Source organism: Uranotaenia lowii, chromosome 3 (assembly GCF_029784155.1).
Source record: "Uranotaenia lowii strain MFRU-FL chromosome 3, ASM2978415v1, whole genome shotgun sequence".
Taxonomy (NCBI): domain Eukaryota; kingdom Metazoa; phylum Arthropoda; class Insecta; order Diptera; family Culicidae; genus Uranotaenia; species Uranotaenia lowii.
This window is the reverse complement of record NC_073693.1, coordinates 281,964,504-281,983,229: the sequence shown is the minus strand read 5'-3', so window position 1 is coordinate 281,983,229 and position 18,726 is coordinate 281,964,504. Positions and strand designations below refer to the sequence as shown.

The 18,726-nt window shown below is 37.4% G+C and overlaps 1 protein-coding gene across 2 annotated transcripts in view; it reads left to right on the top strand.

The window, feature by feature from the left end:
* Positions 1-4,849: 4,849 nt before the first annotated feature.
* The window catches only part of LOC129754494 (synaptotagmin-4-like), an 88,639-nt gene continuing 74,762 nt past the window's right edge, over positions 4,850-18,726 (top strand). For both annotated transcript variants that reach the window (XM_055750603.1, XM_055750602.1), the window contains exon 1: positions 4,850-5,480. In XM_055750603.1, coding sequence (XP_055606578.1) covers positions 5,441-5,480 — 40 coding nt within the window. In that variant the 5' untranslated portion in view covers positions 4,850-5,440. The remainder of the gene's footprint in view (positions 5,481-18,726) is intronic.

Here is an 18,726-nt window from a genome sequence, read left to right as displayed (position 1 = left end):
CCCGCATTTTCGTTTCCACATAAGAATAAAAGGAAGACTCAAATTTTGTTTTTGTTTTTTTTTTTATAGAAACTGTATCAGAACGTTTTTTTTTGTGGATGGCTGAATCCCCATGATTTATTAATCTAGTCAATAATATCATAGATTTTTTCAAGGGTTTCTACAGGATTAATGCGGTATATTTTCTTCATCATGTTTGCAGATCAACGCACATTCCCTTAACTTTTATCAGTTTATTATTTTTCAGGTGGTTTGAAATCTCCCGTTCGGCAAATTAAATTGTACAAATTTTCCATTTATTATATTACGTCTAACCTACTGGATTATTATTTTTTTTATAAAGGTATGCCAATTGTATTATTTTTTGTTATATTTTTAAATACTATGTTTTATTATATAATAATATTTAATTCATCTATTTTTATTCAATATATTCATAGGGGAGATGAGGGCATAATGGGCACCTTAAGGAAAATGCTTATTTAACCATAGAAAACAGCTGTAATATGTGAATTACATCATTGTTTCGTGTTCCTACACTCAAATAGTCTATTGTCTAATTGGATGAAACTTGAAAAAGTAGATAAAAACGTTTAAAAATGCATTTTAAAAAATTTTGCCGAAAGCTGAAAACCAGTCACTGTAGAGGCATAATGAGAAACCCCCCGAGGCAGTATGAGCACCATTAATGAAGGCATAATGAGCATTTTCTGCCGGGGAATCTAGCAGCGAATTCGACTCGATGAAGTCAATTGAGTAATAGAGCTACAGCTCAACTTGTATCGTCTGACGATTTGGCCTATTGGTTAGATGTCGGAGAAATAATCAGTAGGCTCGAGTTCGATTCCTGGTGGAGGTGATTTTTTTTTTCTTCATTTATCATTTATGATCATGATTGCACTAAACGGTGAGGCGTAGGTTCATCAAACAAAGCAAAAACAAAATAATCTAGGTCTGTTTGTAGAATTCAAAGAATTAACACATGTTTATACATTATGTTTCTGGTGTTTTGTTTGACGGATGATGCTTTGATGCTATTAGCCGTATAATGTAACAATAAAAAAATCAATCATGAATGGTATGTGCAAAAAAAAAATCCCCTTGGACAGGAATCGAACTCGAGTCTACTGATTACCTCTCCGACATCTAACCAATAGGCCAAATCGTCAGACGATACAAGTTAAGCTGTAGCTCTATTATTCAGTTGACTTCATCGAGTTGAATTCGCTGCTAGATTCTCCGGCAGAAAATACTCAATATGCCTTCATTGAAAGTGCTCTGTTCGCCTCTAGTGAACAAATTAAAGTAAAAACGCGTTTTACAATTGATTTAAGTGAAAAATCAAAAATTTTATGATGCTGAAAATTTAGAAACAATGTGTAGATCATGTTGCAGTGCATACATTTCAGATCAAGATGATTTAAAGGTCATAAAAGCTTATTTGGTGGTGCTCAAAAATTATAATATTTTCGTCACTTGAGAACCTAGCTGGTTATTATTTAATATTTCTGTAAATATGAAAAGGATATTTCTTTTTTGGTGAAAAATTAATACTATAGGTAGTACGAAACAAGTCCTCATGAAAATTTGTTTAAGAAAATACGTACTTATGTAGAAAAATGGACTTCTCATTATGCCTCGGGTGCTCGTTATGCCCTCATCTCCCCTACATTTTTACAACATAAAGTTTATTATATTATTGCAACTAAATGTTTATTATAATATCGTATCATTATTTCCTGAAATGCATGGGGTAGGGGCATCAGAGTATCTTGCTTTTGCAAAAAGAGCGGGTAGCAGTATGTGCTTGTTACCCGTTTCGAATACTGGACGTTCCTCAATTTTTGTCAAGGGTATTTGGCATCATTGTGGAAAAAATAGTATTTGACTACTTTTTGTAAAATAAGGACGCACTCTTTTTTCGGAAGCTTTGGGGGCGGGATTATAATTTGCATGCTATCTTGGTTAGACAACAATATGGTTATAGCTTCTCGAGACTTTTCCCATTGAAACCCTGGATACCGTAGGTGACTCCGCTTATGATTCCATTCCCTTGAAAGTCTCATTGGGTGGTTATGACTGTTTTGCGTGGTAACTAGGATGGACACGTGGGTTATTTTCTTGGCCATAACCGCGGTGCTGCCGCAAACCCAAAGTGGATACATACATACATACATACAAATCCGACACTTTATGTTGATTCAATCAATTTCTAATGTAGGGGTAAGGGGGTGTTTTGTTCCCAGCGGAGGTACTGAGTACACTTGGGTTTAGAACAAGCAGCACCAAGAGGGGTATAAAATGCCACAATACCGCAAAGAGTCCACAATTTCACTGCAGTTTTCGTCAGGGAAAAGAGGGGGGGGGGGGGCAACCCGAAGTATAGAGGGACCCGCCAACAGCAGCTTACATTACCACCCTACTTCTTGAAGCGCACTCCACATTCTTGTGTTGAACCCAACACTTCAGATCCGCTTTCAAAGTGGTGCACTTTTTGCTAGGTACTTAAAAACCAATCACACTCAAGGGGGCGAGAGGGGGTGAGGTACTGATACACTAATTTTCTTGGGGGGAAGGAAGAGGGTTCACCCGAGGTATCCAATTGATTCCCTATCACCACACTCAACAACAGACGCAAATGCCACAAAATAACGACACGAGCGTTTGGCTTCACTACATGCGACGGCTTGGGTGCACACAATGGCCGTTGGTTGTCCTTTTATCGCACTTGATGCTTCACACGGGGAACAATTGAACGCAAGTAAATCAACACGCTTCTCGATCCGGCTCGAAGGACCAAAAGTTGCAGTTTATATCGACTTATTTGAACACTTTCGGATGAATTCAGAAGCGCGGATTGACTTTTAAATCGATTTATATTGTAGATATGCCTTTTTATTGTACAACTTTAAAGAATATACAACTTGAGCTTTTGACTAAACTTTATTTTGTGTTGCGATCACTTCGGTGGTTGGTTTTGACTGCTGATCGTCAGCTGATCGGGTGTTGATCAGCTGTGCCAAAAGAGTATCCAGTCTGCCATAAATTTGCTCTCAATAGGTTTGTTTGCTCTCGTTTTGCTTCCGCATTATGAGACTCATTAATGTGGCTTAAATTTACGCGTTAACAGATAGTAAGAATTTTTTTTCGCAAAAACACAAATTTTTTTTTTTCGGTAGCCTTGATAAGGAGTGTAAAATAAATTCATAAAAATGCTTGGTTTGAAAGACCATAGTTAGGTGTTGGAAAAGTTCGTAAAAAGTTTTTTTAGCCGTGATTTCATAACTATAATTTTATGAGAAAAGGCGCTTTTCTGTTTATTGCGTTCATTTCCAATCAAAAGAAATAAATTAATTTGAAAGAGACTGGGGTGGACATCTCTAAAACTTCAAATTTAATTATATATAAAATAATATATATAAATTATATAATAAATAATAATGATAAAATAATATTAGAAATCATATACCCTTTGATTAACTCAAGAATATGAAATCTACATAGTTAACTCATTTTATGTCAAAATGGCAAATTTCGAAAAAAATTCCTTGTATGTTCGCGAAATTCTTAATGTAATGAAAATATCAAAAAAATAATACGTTTCCATCGATTTAAATCTTTCTATCAAACTCTACCTCTATTTATCTCAGATTAAGCTGACATAGTGAAATTTTATTATTCAAACTGGGGTGGTTACCATCTTTGTTAAAAATGCCATTTTTTACCACTTCATCTTTTGGTTCAACATACAGACGTCACCAAAGTTAAATTTTTTTTCTTCATAAATAGATAGTGACAATGTAGAAAATTCCAACATGGTATAATTCCTGAAAATCGGTTCAGTATGTTAAAGTTACAGCCAAAATAGTAAACTGTGTCTCTGTGACCCTATCCGACTAATTGTTCTTTTTTTTTAACCGTAAAGGAAGGTTAAACAAGATGGATAAACAATATCAAAAGGGCAAGCAAGATAAACCATTATTAAGCAATATTTAAAATTAAATCTTGATAAAAATAGTCAAAATCTACATAAAAAAAGGCTGAAAATGGAATTTTATTTAGTATTATTTAGTTTTAATCGTTTTTTTTGGTTTTATTCGGTTTTGTTTTGTTCAATTTGTTTTATCTTGTTTTGTCTATTATGTCTTGTTCATTGTGTTTTATCTTTTCTCAATTTTTTTTATCTGTTAAATATTGTTGCTTTTGGTTTATCTATAGTGTTACCTTTTTTCTCATAGTCGAATGTATGAAATACTCGATTCATCTTTTTCCAGGTTCTATGGTTTGACGTCAGCATTTGACAGTTCCAAAGCTTTCGGACGTGTTCGCCCATTTCTATAACCGGGGCTGAGTTTATGTTTAGTTAGGAAGGAACATTATCCTGCTGGAGGAATTCCAACAGAGTGGAAAACAAAAAAAGCCTTTTCTCCCCTCCACCGGAACTTACACTGTGACCATTTTGACATTCCGATGAGAGACATCAACAAACATCAGCGGCACAGCCTTTCTCTCGTTGAAGTATTTTGACATTTCCAACGAGTTGTTTTCATTTGAAAGGGAAAAGCTCTGGTTTGGTGACGTCTCTCCAAAATTTTCTCTCTTGTTTGTTATTTTCATTAAGTTACTGGGAAAACGGAAGCCGATTGTGGGAGTTGTAAGATGGAGCGCATGCGCTTGCCCCCAAATGTAGACACAGCTGGCGGTTGTTGGACCATTAATCGATACTTGGGAGATGTTGTCGCTCTTCCATTTGAAAAACTGGAGAAAGCTTTTGGAGCTTTCACTTTTTTTCTAAGGATTTTCTGGAAAGGTACTGACTGATGGCTGGATACGCTTCGTTCGCTTGAGAGGCTCCATTCTACTCTGGAAGGTATCAATGAACGGTCGGTCGTTTTTCGCGTGAGCTCGCGGTTGTTTTATTCATCCTACTGTGTCTCTGCTCTGGTATTTGTGGGGTGGAGGAGTGAAAATATTTGAGCTGGTGCATATTTACTGGTGCGTTGGATGTTCGCAATTACATCACAGGCGTAGGAGGAGCATTCTAGGTGTTCACAATTACGGAAGCTATTGTTGGAATCCTCCAGCTGGGATTGGTTTGGAGCGATTTGCAAACCGAGTGTTTAATTGATTTATATTTTTGCACTCGGAAGAGTGCCAGAAAAAGTTCGATCGATTTGGTGCTGTGAGGGGTATCTCTCAGAGGAAAATACGATTACAAACAAGGTGCTGTGGAAGGAAGAAAAGCTCGTGTGGGTGAAGCTTCCACATTTCTTTCAAGTGATTGTTCCGAAGAAACATAATCAAAAGAAAAACATCGAGCAGCTGGATTTGGTGAACCAGATACACGGATACTCCTAGATTTGTAAACTTTCATTCGTAACGTAACGTTCGGGGTAAACCCGAAAAACAAGCCGTAGCAACGGAGGAATCTTTCGGCAGGATGGGCGACCACGGCCCAGACATGAACACATTGGAAACAGGTAATACAAGACAAATTCAATCATCTTCCAAAAATTCCATCTCGGTTGCTTTCTTTGCATACATGCGGGCGCAATGGAAGTGACACCTTTTCTAACCCTTCGCAGAACCCTTGGGTTATCGATTGGTTAAAGAAAATCGCTCAACCTTCTTGAGCCATTCGCAAATGTCAATCATCCGAAACCGAAAGAAGGTTACATAAAAAATAGGTACTTGTAAACATCCCAAATGGTGGAACTAGTTCCACCCACAACCGAAAAAAATAACTGATTTTTAGAGCCGATTTATGGCGTATAACTCATTTCTGCCATACTTTAATCACCGATAACAACGACGACGTCGAATGAACTCGAGCGAGGGGGTGGTTCAGGGACCATGACTTTTGCCTCTATCGTGCTCTTAGGAATTCCTTTGGAAGAAAGAGCCTCCAGCTCCCGGTAGGGTCGTCCGACCTTCGATTTCCATTACTCCATCTTAGTCTGGCTGCTGGGTTAGTAGGAGTCGAGCGAAGGTGACGTCTCACGGTCAAGCGCCACTATACTGTCGAGGGATGCTGGGAGATGAAGTTTTTTTTTCAGTTGAGTTGAGATGAGTTAGTTGAATTGTTTAATCGGGAAGTATAAATTATTCGAAATTGAACTACCTAGTCGTTTACTCTCTGGAGCCACTGTTTTATTTAATCAGACTGATGTCAAGTACATATATCTACAAGTTATTCAACCTTGCTAAATGAAAAACATCAATGATAGCTAGCTCAACCCACATAAATTCCGAAAAAAAATACCCGTTACAGTCCCTGGAGTGTCAATTTGACATTCCTGACTAAACTAATATTTCTACAACAGATTTTTACAAACTATTAGAATCGCTATGGAATTGACTTTCTGGCGAATATAAATTTATTGCAAATATCTTGCCTGAATATACTGAAAATACGGTGCAAAGTTTAATTTGATTGCAAGAAAACCTGAGAAATTGACAAAAAATAAAAAAAAAACAGCTACCTTTGAAAACTCGTCAAAAATTCTGTGTTTCGTATTTAAAATATCTAAAAATTGCCGAACTTGAAAAGTTGACGTTTTTCGGCACATCCTCTTTTCAAAATTTATTTGGTGTGACTTAAATAATTTTGACGGTTCATTCATTTTTTTTTTTGTTTCGATTATAGTCGTTTTACCATCTTTATGGCATTCGCGACTTCATCAACGGTGCAGTTGGCGGATCGTTATTGAAAAACTCATCCGGTACAACTGTGTTCGATGTTTGCTCTTGGGCTCGAACTCGCGGACATCGGCTCAGGAGACAACAGACTTGCCAACTGAGCTATATCACAAGCCCGCTGGTTCATTCATTGAATAGTACGCTTTACACCACTTTTTTATATTTTTTTGTGGTCATGGTCTTAAAAAAATTCAAAAAATATATCCTTGTGTGCAACGTAACTTCTCACTTCAGCTTTTTTGGACACTAAGTGTTTTTTGTACATACCATAGCTGATCTACAGTCTTTTTTCCGAAGCATGTTTTTTTCGGAATTAACGAAGCAAGTTTTTTTTCGAAAAACGCAAAATTGAAGTGTTGTAGGTGATGTTTGAGATACTTATTATGCTACGAGGTTTCCAAAACTTTATATTTAGCTAAAATCCGTAAAGAACAAGAGAGATATAGCTGTTTTAAGCGAGAAGTGTCAAATTGACACTGAGGGTTTGATTAAGGAATTTTTTTCCTAAACCTTCAGGTTGCAACAATAAAAAAGTAATGATGCTAAATTAAATAATAATAATAAAAATAATAATATTTATTAATGACCCTTTAACTTTATAAGTCATTAGGGTCAGCATGCTGAATTAAAGATATCAAGATTTATTCAGGGTTCCCCGAAAAATTTTATAATTTGGGTGCACCCGAATAAAGTTACATGCCGCCAAACTTCCAATTGAGTCATGTTAACCAAGAGAGACGTACACTCTAGTGCAGAGACCGACAAAAAACACAAACACAACACAGTACATAACGTGCAACACAAATCCTGGAGTGCTGACACATAAATTTTTGTGTGCGACACTTTGGTTTGGCACAGCACTTCAATTGTGTTGTGTTGCATCAAATCAACACGACACAGTTCCCAGTTGTGTCGTGTCGAGGATAACACAGCACGCAACACAGTGTTGTAACGAGCAAGGCTAATTTTTCACCCGTCGCACTTGACTGGACAGCATTTCTCCGTATTTTCAATGGCGAAGCTCTTCACTCACTTTGTGTTGAGCAAAAGCAAAAGAAAAAAATTTATCCAGTTCGGCTGCTAGCAAGTAGGCGACGAATTGAAAAAAAAAGCTAGCTGGCAGGAGCAACAATGATAATCGTATCGGGACCGGCACACGAACACACTGTGTCGTCAACTGTGTCGCATACTGTGCTGTGTTGCGGCCGACACGCAACAAAAGTCCTAGATCAACACAGACACAGCACAGCTTCGTTTCGGAAGTGCTGTGTCATCAAATTGTGTTGCACTTACTGTGTTCGTGCTGTTTTCGGTCCCTGCTCTAGTGTTTAGGGAAATGATCTCTTCGTAGGACCATCGAGGGATGAATGACCCCATAGTTGTTAAAATCCCAATGATCAAATAAATAAAAAAAAAATAAAAAAATAATAATAATAATAATAAAAAAAAAGTAGGACCATCAAGTTCCACTGAGATTTTTTAGCTGCCAAATTGTGATAATGATTTTGACTTTAAGCTAGTGTGATCCAAAAACAGGGGTACGTTCCGGAATCACAAACTTGGGGGCTCAAATCGTTCCTTGGCCTGCCAAATGGTCCCATGCCAAATTTTTGCCCATTTGATTTACTCTAAGGGGTCGCTCAACGACGCTCAAGTTAGTATGGAAGTTTTATACCATTTGTTCCTGCGAAATTGAAAAATCCACTTTGATGGATCTTACTTTAATACACTCGCACCGATTGATCTACAAATTTGATTTTCTTAATTGAGATGTTGAGATTTCATTTGAAGGCCGTCAGATGATACGAGTTACGCCAAAACGATGTTAGGAGATATCAAGGTACGGTCTTTGAAAAAGTTGTTCAGCAAAACATTTCATCTAGAGAATTGGCTTGGTCACAGAGTTTAAAAAAATAGTTACGTTTCTTTCAGAGCAAAATGTTAAATTTTTACATACTTACTAAAAATTTAAAATTTAATCATGAAAACTTATCTTAACTTAATTCACGGGTTGGTTGTCTAAAGGAATCTACCTTCATTTCGAATTTCCTTTTGCGCCATTTGGGCTTCTCTAAAATCCAGATCTGGTACATTTTCGATCCATCGAACTCTTCGGAAATGGCTCACTTCCGATCTGACTGACCACCACTATGAATCCAGAACTCAGCAACCTGGGGAATAAGGTCTACAGCAGAAGATGCGGTAAATGCTCTATGCGACGTGATTGAATTTTTGTACAAACACCTGAGTTCATGCACTCACGACCACTGTGCTTCGAAGTAGTCCCGTTCTGGAAGTTACTTCTTTCAATTTGTGGTGGGAGTGCCGCAACGGCCTCTCCGGAATCGACTGCCTTGATTAATTTCGCCAACAGGTTCATTAGGTACTTGATTCTACATCCTCATCTAAAGTTGCAGTTTTTTTCCACCGGAACCAACCGGAATCTCCAAAACAGCACCTTTTTCCTTCCCCTCTGGCTGATGTACTCAACGAAACGCTACCGGTGAATCAGCAAGTCGACGAGGCCACAAGTTCATCTCAGACATGCACTTTGGTTGTGTTGCTAACCTTGCACTCTTTTCAATTTGCATTGAAAGGTAGAACAGATTTCCTATCATCTTTGCCTCTCCAATGGTTTCTCCATTGGATTCTCCAACTCAACATTGACGCCAACATTGAATAAGGCTGCTACCGACTTAGTACGGAAAGAGCCTTGCTTATCTTCAATACCAATAATTCATTTTACACCAACGACTTTCCTTTAACGATTCCTTCTTTAACTCCTTTCAAACTTTCTCTGTTCTTCGCACTATCGAAAAAAACGGGAGCTGTCAATTTGACACAAGATGTGAATGTTTTTTCGTTGTTCATCATGTGTCTGCTAGCTCCTGAGTCGAGGATCCATTCCATCTTGAGTATTGCTGCCGTTCGCGATCCACTCCGGCTAACAAGGGTCACCTCTCGAGTTATTGGAACACCTGCAGTTTGCGCACTAACATGGTACTTACTCATTTTGGTGGACAATCAGTTTCATGTGTCCAAAAGGTCCACACCCGATCATTTTTCTGGAGACTTCGATTTACTCACAGATCCGTTCTTAAATCTTGCCGCAAACACGATACCTCCAGGTTCACTGCCTTGTTCCTTCGCCAGTAAACGTGCTTTTACCAGATCCAAGTTGTTCTCTTCATCTGCCAGATTTGCCGTTGCCGTTGTAACTGCGTCGTATGAACAGGCAACGAAATATAAAGTTGACTCACTTGATCTAGATCTGATACTGTTTCCCCGGCTTCCTTAAGTTAGCACATTAGTTCCTCAAAACGCCGGAAATGATCCGTGAGCGCCGTTCCTTCAGCCATCCTGAGCAACTCCAGGGATCTACGAATATACGTTTGAAAGGCAAATCACTTCTTGGAAAACGTGTCACACAGGGACCTCCACCTAGCCTTTGCCGTTGTCTTTTCTCGGACGTATTCCAGGTGACTGTCCGCAACGTGGGTGACGAGAAACGCCTTTGCCTTGTCGTCCTTCTCGATGAAAGCTCCCTTGACCGCCCGAGTCGCCGCTTCCGTAGGTCCATTAGCCGCAAGTAGAGATGGGCAGAACGGCTTATTTCAGTGTGTGGCTTAGAGCCGCTCAAATAAAAGAGCCGAATAATTTGAGCGGCTCAAAATTGAACTGTGTCTCTCAGCTCAACATAAAACGAAGAGCGAAACAGCAGAAAGCCGTTCGATCCTTCTCTCAAACTAAAAGAGCCACGGCACGGCTCGGAAAGGAACCATGGTTCGAAAAAGAGCCGAGGCTCTCCGCTCAACTATGGTTAATAGGTAAACTTAACAACAAAAGCGGAGTATGGGAAGCCGTTCGATTCGATCAAATGAACGCTCGCCCGCCATTCTCTGCTCGGTTCTTTTTCGAGCCGAGGCTCTTTTTCGAACCGAGGTCTTTTTCGAGCCGTGTCGCGGCACTTTTTTGAACCACCACGTCCACGGCTCTTTTGGTTCGAGAGAATGAACGAACTGCCGTTCTCCGCTCTTCAGTTCATGTTGCTTGTTTAGCGATGGGAGAGCAATCAAGAGCTGTATATATGAACCAGCTCTTTTGGAAAGAGCGAACCTCTCCACTCTTGCATTTTGCGTTCTACTTTGGGTAGCGCTATAGACCAGTGTTTTGTTGAGCGGCGTGTCACGGCTCATTTTCGACCTGCGGTTCTGTTTTTTAGAGTTACAACTCGTTTTTTTTTCTTTTAAAGAACCGGTCCAAATGAGCGGCTCTTGAGTGCTCACGCATCACTAGCCGTACGAACATCCTTGACGTAGCGTTACGACGCGAAATTTCCACGTAACAAATCCTCCCCTTTCTAACTGGACGACTCCAGCCTTTTTCGTACTGGTGATCATCCTGGTGAGGAAAGATTTTACAACTCCTAACGCATTTTTTTTAGATTTTTGCGAGCTTTTCTACTGTTGTCCTGGTTACGGCGCAGGGCCCATAACCTAAAAAAACTATAGTAAACAAAGATGCGCCATCCCTTTTAAAATTGGATTTTTGGTTTTATCACCGCGATTGTTTATACTTCGAAGTATAAAAAAATACCTTTTAAAATTATACAATCAGTAGCCATGCTGCAGTTGCCCCAGGATTGCCATTAATAATATATCTTGTGACTGTTGATTCGAATGAAGTGTTGATAAAAATTCTATTACTTCATTACTGCTCTTCATTTAATTTGTTTGAAATTGATAATTTGCTTATCTTTGTTAACATTAGCCTTAAATTCTATAAAAATTACCTGGCCCAAAATTTTTCATTCAAATGATAACCATACATTCGCTTTCGCAATCCAAAATTTTGAGTTTGACAAGTTTTTTGCTCGATTGGAATGACACTGACAGAAAATCGAAAATTTCAATCGTGACATTTCATCTCTATAGGCTTTACCAATGTGAGTATATATTCAGGAGGTGTTCCCGAATAACGAATTCCCGATTCAGCCATTTTTTCTATGTAGGCTATGCAACTATACGGAACTCATGAAGTTTGTTTACCAACAAACCCCAGAAAAGCTGAGCAAAAAATAAACAAACTCATTGAGAGCCCCGCTCACTCCTCGCCTTCTTACTGTGAAAGTCGGAGAACCTAGTGTATCTAAGAACCTTGGGCTTTACTATAGGCTTGTTACCATAACCTAAAGAAAGTTGTTGCTTGGACGCATAGTACTTTGAAATGTATGTACATGGTAGGCTATTCCGCTCTCTTCAGACGTATTGGTAAGAGGTCTCGAAAAATAGTTATGGAAAGACTGGCAAATGTATGAAATTTATTGGCGATTTGAAGCTCAAAATGACACTCAGGCGGCCCTGCGATCAAAATGATGATGTTATGGACGCAAGTGTCAAAACGCGTAGTAGTTTTCCAAAACACAAGACGGTTTTTTGAAAATTTCGTATTTAAACAAAGTATTCAGTCAGTTTTGATTGGGCTTGTGATCTAGCTCAGTTGGCAAGTCAGTTGTTTTCTGAGCCGATATCCGTGAGTTCGAGCCCAAAAGTAAACACATTTGTACCGAATAAGTTTTTCAATAACCGTTCGCCAACGGCAACGTTGATATAAAGTCGCGAATGCCATAAAGATGGTAAAACGACTATAATCGAAACAAAAAAAAAGTCAGTTTTGATTGGATAATATGGTAAGAAAAAGTGAATTCTTGAATCGCCTACACTTTTCGAAACATGTTCACCAGTTTATCTTCATTAATTTTTAGTTCTCCGGATACACATGAAAAGTGTCAACTTGCTGCTGCTTGGAAGGCATACACGCGGAAAAAATGTTTAAAGTGTCGTTTTTTAAGCAAAAGTTTTCGAAAAGGGACGATTTGTCAAAAAACGGCTTGGAAAGAATTTTTGTTTGCTGCATCTATGAGACGAAGATTTCTTTGTTCGTAATATTTTTATTTATTTTTAGAAAATTCTTTTTCATAAAATATTTCTTGAAAATTACTTTTAGATACGTTTTAAGTTTTTAAAAAGAAACCAGTTAAGGATGAAAAAATAACTTGATCTGATTAGGAACTGCCTTGGCTAGGGATTTTTTGTTTTTCTACGGTACCTATCAAATAAATTATTCGCATCGGCTGGACAAAACTGCACACCAATGACAGAATTTTGCGAGCCGCATGTGACCCAGGATTTTTTTATCTAAATATTTATGCATAGCTATAAAAGTAGTCAGAGTAGTTTTCAGTCATTTAGAATTTAACAGTTATCACTTGTATTTTGGTAAAAAAAAGTTAATAAACGAACAAAAATACTGTTCATTGTTCTTTACTTTTACAGTAGGTTCAATTTTCAAGAAAATTATCAGGACGTATCTTTTTTCTGATTTGTGTCTGCGACCCTTTAAATTAGAAAAAGTATTTACGCAGCCCGGACAACGCTCTACATCTTATTGAGCAGCCCATTCACCCATTTTTATTTTTTCCTTGTGTGACCTTTTTCTTATGCGATTTGATGAAAATTCTAACGAATTGAATTTTCATCACAGAAACATGTACTTTATTAGACCATTTATCAAATTTTGAACATAGGCCGGAAAAAAAAATTACATTGCTTGCTTTCAACAAAAAGGGACAGCGATGAAACTTCTTTTGAATGGTCATTATTTATGGTTCAGATCCGAAAGTCCAACGTAAAAAAAAAGTTTTCGATGAGCCTGAAGAACCAATATTAAATCTGAAGCCCTTTTCAAAAGAATTGAATGGCTAACGATGGAGAAATTATTTATTTTGATTGCCATTCTATATAAAACCGCCAAATTTTCATAACTATTTTTCTTAGTATTCGAGCTCTAGTAAACCTACATATAAGAGAAGTGACGTCTGAAATACAAAATTCCAATCGATACAAAAGAACTGTCAAAATCGATTCCAATCGAACTAAGGAGAGTATTGTGATTGCTGTTGTAGTTCAAGCTAATTGTTTTATAGCTCGTCATATGAACGTATTTATTAGGAGCAATTTTTTTCACTTCTCTGATGGTTCGAGTTCGTAGTTGGAAAACAATCTAATTGTTAACGAAATTCAAGTCATTCATACCGTTTATCGCGAGCCACCGGGCATCAAATTCAATGTTGTTTTGTTGGATTTACTGAGCGTTCACTTTGGAGCTTGAACATCGAGCCAGAAAACTGTGCTGAGAATTTTTCTGTCCAAGCTTCCTGCGATGTGGCTAGATATTTTATTTTAAGAGGGATTCGATATTAGATGTCGCTTCTCTTACATGTAGGCATGTAGGTTCACCAGCAAGCACGCTGTACACATACACGGAGCTTTCAAGTGAGATCAGGCGCTATCTCAGAGAACCTTATATTCTAATAACCTTGTTTAGGACTAACTTATCAACTATGTGGTTAATGTATAGGTGGGGACAAGACTACTATCATAGACTTAGTAAAACTTCGGTACATAGATTGATAATGGGAGGACTAAAGCAACTGTTACTTAACTAGATTTAATTTAGAACTTTAACAATAATCATTCCTTAGAAAGCCTTTACTCTAAACAGATCCTCTATTTTGTTTAGCATTCGAAATAGGTATCAGATTAGGGGTAAGCTTAACAGCGGCACGTTCAAACATTCTGGAAAATTGTGGGAAAATAAAGTCATTTCCTCAATTGAACAACCTTCGATTTGTAGGTATCATCATTTGAAAATTGCATTAGGATAATTTTTTTTAAATAACGATTCAGGTTAGCGATTTTGACGTCCATCTGATGATTTAAAAAAGATCTATCAAAAGGTCCGTGTCATGAAAATGTATTACAAAATCATTAAATTAGAAATGAGGAAAATTTCATACTCTTTAGATCTATCACAGAAACTAGCTTGAGTGCAAGTTGTTTATTAAAATAAGTTAAATTAGTATTTACACTTAATACTGCTGACGGAGTATGGAAAACCTTCAAGCATGCAAAGATCGTGATCTCCTGAGAGCTCCCCAAGCTGCCATTTCAATCTTGAATGCAATGCTTACCAAAATATGGAAAACATACGTTTTATCGTTTGTATTCTCCCCGAAATTTCCATACTGCCCGATTATCCTCACGCTTCGAGCTTATGGTGCTTATGAACGATAACGAAGAAAAGACACACCAAGATTATGCACACCAACAAACATGAACCCTCAATATTCATACACAAATACACATGCAAACGATAATGTTCACATGGTGAAGACGAAAGGACCAGTTTCTTTGAACTTTCAGTAGACTAATGCATTGTTCAAATGATAAAATTTATATAATTTCACTATCAGATGTTGTAAAATTTACATATTTTCAATGTCAAATTAGAAATTTTCTAATGTTTTCGTCTAAAACGTGTTTTGTTTTCATGAATCATTCTAAGGAAAGCATACCGACAAAAAAAAAAAGCGGGACATGGAAATGGTCGACGCCATGCAGTCGCAGCTGTTTGCTAGCTAGCTGGCTGGCTGGCTGGCTGGCTGGCTGAATAAGTGCATACATAGTCAGTACGACTCCTTTGAATGTTCAAACCAGTTGCCAGTTGATGGTCCACCTTCACCCTGCTCCTTAATAGCTACTACATACTTCTGGAGCCACCGCGGGAGGATTTGCGACTGGGAAAATGAGCCCCAGTCAAGACCTTCCCAGCGGGGGTGAGCTGGTTTGGTTCGGTAGGGGTAAAAATTTAACTCGTGACACGATTGTTGGCGGTATTGATTTGTTCTTTTGCGAAAGGAGTAAATTGTGCGTTTTATGAATGAAATTCAATTACGGTTAATTCCAGTTAAATAGAAAAAGGCACTAATCTTTGGGTCCATAGGCTAGCTAGAATTTTAAAATTACCTTTTATTTTTTCCTGTTTTTAATTAAATAAGCAATACTCACATCAACACCGTGTTCAAAAGAGTACATCTAACCCTATAAAATTGTTGGGCGGTTTTATAAAAACTGCCATAAAATTTCAACCAAACAAAGACCGCTGCCATCAGACAGGAGCCGACCTCCAGTCAGTAAACCAGCCAGCCAGTCTGTGAAAAAATACTTCTCCGTACACCACAACGTATTTTGTTCGTTAGTTGAGCCATACAGACATAAATCTCTCCACCAAACAAGAAGCAGCCATATTTTAGACCATTTATTAGTTGACGGGGGTACTTTTTCGAGTTCTGTGGGTGCCTGTGGTGGGTAGCATAAATTTGGAGCGGGACGAGGAGTGTAATTTGGTGGCAAATGCTACTCTTTTTTGGAGGAAGACTTCTGAAAATGTGGTGCCTCTTCATTGTCCTGCTGCGGAAGCCGCGTAATCTGACGGTTTCGATCCTATTCACTGGGATGCTGCGGATGTTATATTTGAGGAAACCACTTTTTGTTGGCATCTGCCTTAGTACTGCTGCTGCTAAACGACAATGATGGCTGCCTGTCGAAGTGTTGGGTGAATGTTTTAACCCTTCATTTCATGATTTTTTATTTTTCCTTAAAAATCATTTTTAATATTCGGAAATAATGAGAACATTTAGAAAAAAAAAATAAATTAAAATACGATTTTTCACTTTTCCCATACATTAATTGTTGCAAATTGGTTACTTTATGAAATGAAGGGTTAATTTAACCCTCTACTGGATACGAGCTCATTTAAACGATTGAATCTATTGCAAACAAATTGTGTTTTTGTCATTTGCCTAAATTTCTTAGTTAGAGAAGAAAGCTTTTTTTTTTAAACGAACACAAACTCATACAGGATCTCAATAAAACTTGATGTTTCCTCTAAGAGATTCCTTTTTTCTTAACTCTAAGCGTACATCTTTCGAGGAAATAATGGCTGGCATCTTAAAAATGTTAAAACCACAAACCCACAGAAAGTGTACTATTTATGTATGCCGTGACCGGGATTCGATCTCATGCCCGCTGGCTTAGAAGACTTGAATGCTATCCTCTACGCCACGGGCTGCGAAAGGTATTTCCATCAACCTTTTTTCCCAACGGATTCATAGCTCATGCAGTTGAGGGTTAGAATGGCTAAAAAGTTTTCTCGGTTTACACTCACAGAAAAGACCAACATCTATTTATGTTAGAAAGTTTTTTTTATAATTGTAAGTATTGATGAAATTATTAGAGTTAAGAATTCTCCCACCAAAAAATATTCCTAATACATATAAAGGTTAGTGTTCACAGCAATAGCTGCTATCTAAACATTTTCCACATCTTTTCAATCAGATAGACTTTTGATTCAAGGAATTGGGCTCCATGTTTTGTTAATTATTTAACGGCCATTTAAGAGGATGATACATTATTCGAGCGAGAGTATTGCAACTATTGAAGGTTATAGGTGGTTTATAGATAAAAAGAAAATGAACGGTGTCAAAAAAATGATAATGGGAATTTAGGAACTTTTAACCTTTTTTGCCACAAGCCAAATTTTTGTTCATCTTTGGCTGACCACCAATCTAGAGTGATATATTAAGAAAGGGTTGAACCTACATCAATACAAAAGTGAACCTATCTCACTTGAATAGTTCGATAGGTTCATATTTCATTCTCATTTATTTCTTTCATTTATAAATACAAATTTCCTAGCGTTACTCTTATCCAGCTGTTTTGGGGAGGCACTTTCCTGGATTTCTCACGATTCCACCCATAAATTTTGGTAAATAAAATTAATTTATTGAACGCTATCTCAATACACACTAGACAGATTTTATCAAAATTTTGCACATGTAAACATTATAGTATGTAGTTTTAATAAAAAATTTTATCAATTTCCATCCATGAACCATGATTCACCATACTAGGGGTGATCCCAAACTTTTGGACGATAACTTAAGTGTCTATTTTATTAATTAAAAGTACATTCTTAAATTTTTGCACACAATTTTTTGATTGTGTTTTGAGAAGTATAGAATAAGGGTTCTAATGCAACTCAAATTTTTAAATTTGGTTCACCCTATCGCGAGATGATTCCCAAGTAACCAAAAGTCACATAGTTACTTAATCGTGTACAATAAAAGTTCACATTTGGCTGAGTAAAAGGTACTCGAGAGAAATGATAACCGATTCTCGTAAGTGTTCAATTTGTACTTCTGAACGAACATGAATAGTCCCTAGAAGTATCATAGTTCATGTTTGTGCGTTCTAAGTGACTTGTGTAGTTTGAATATACATTTTAACCCTCGTACTTTCTAATGAACTCCTTACGAACTTTTTGGTTCCATTCTGGATTCCTAACGAACTTTTTGGTTCCATTCTGAACTCCCAACGAACTTATTGGTTCTATTCTGAACTTCTATGGAATTCCATGTGTATTGAATTTTGTCGATAACTTTTCGATTATTTTTAACACTCTCCTGAAAACTTTTCGGAGTTGTTCTCAATTTTTAACAGCGAATGATATATGGATTATTCGGAAAATAAAGAAGCCCGTAATTTGAACAAAATTTGGCTTAGAGAAACGAATCACGACGCTAACTCTAGCAACATCATTAATCTATCACAGGGTCATACATCATAATCATTGAAAGTATAGTTTTTTTTCACCAAACGAACATAATAGTTTGAAATTTTATTTACATTTTGTTTTGAAAATTTTCTTTGTTTATATTCCACACACCGAATCTCCTTGATTGTTTCTTTAGAAAAAAAAAATTGTCACAGTAGAAACAGAGCAACACCTCCGCACCTACAGCAAGGTCGTCACTGGCTGACACGGAAAAAATTTTCAGCTGAATAGAATACTATACAGCCTTTGAGAAGGGCTGAGTAAGCTTTTAAGAGACTGTTTTATGGAACTTTTGGTTACTTGGGTTGGCTTTGAATATTGAGTGCGATTTTTTGAAAATGTTCTAACTTTAGGTTAAGTTTTAGGTGCAAAACTAAAACATTATTTATGGGAAAAATACCTCCGAAATAGCTATTGCTCATTATCTTTCAAATGAGATCGGAAGATTTGCAATATGTCCTAGGACGGTTGAGATATGAACGATCAAAATTTGCATGTTTTTTAGCGGGT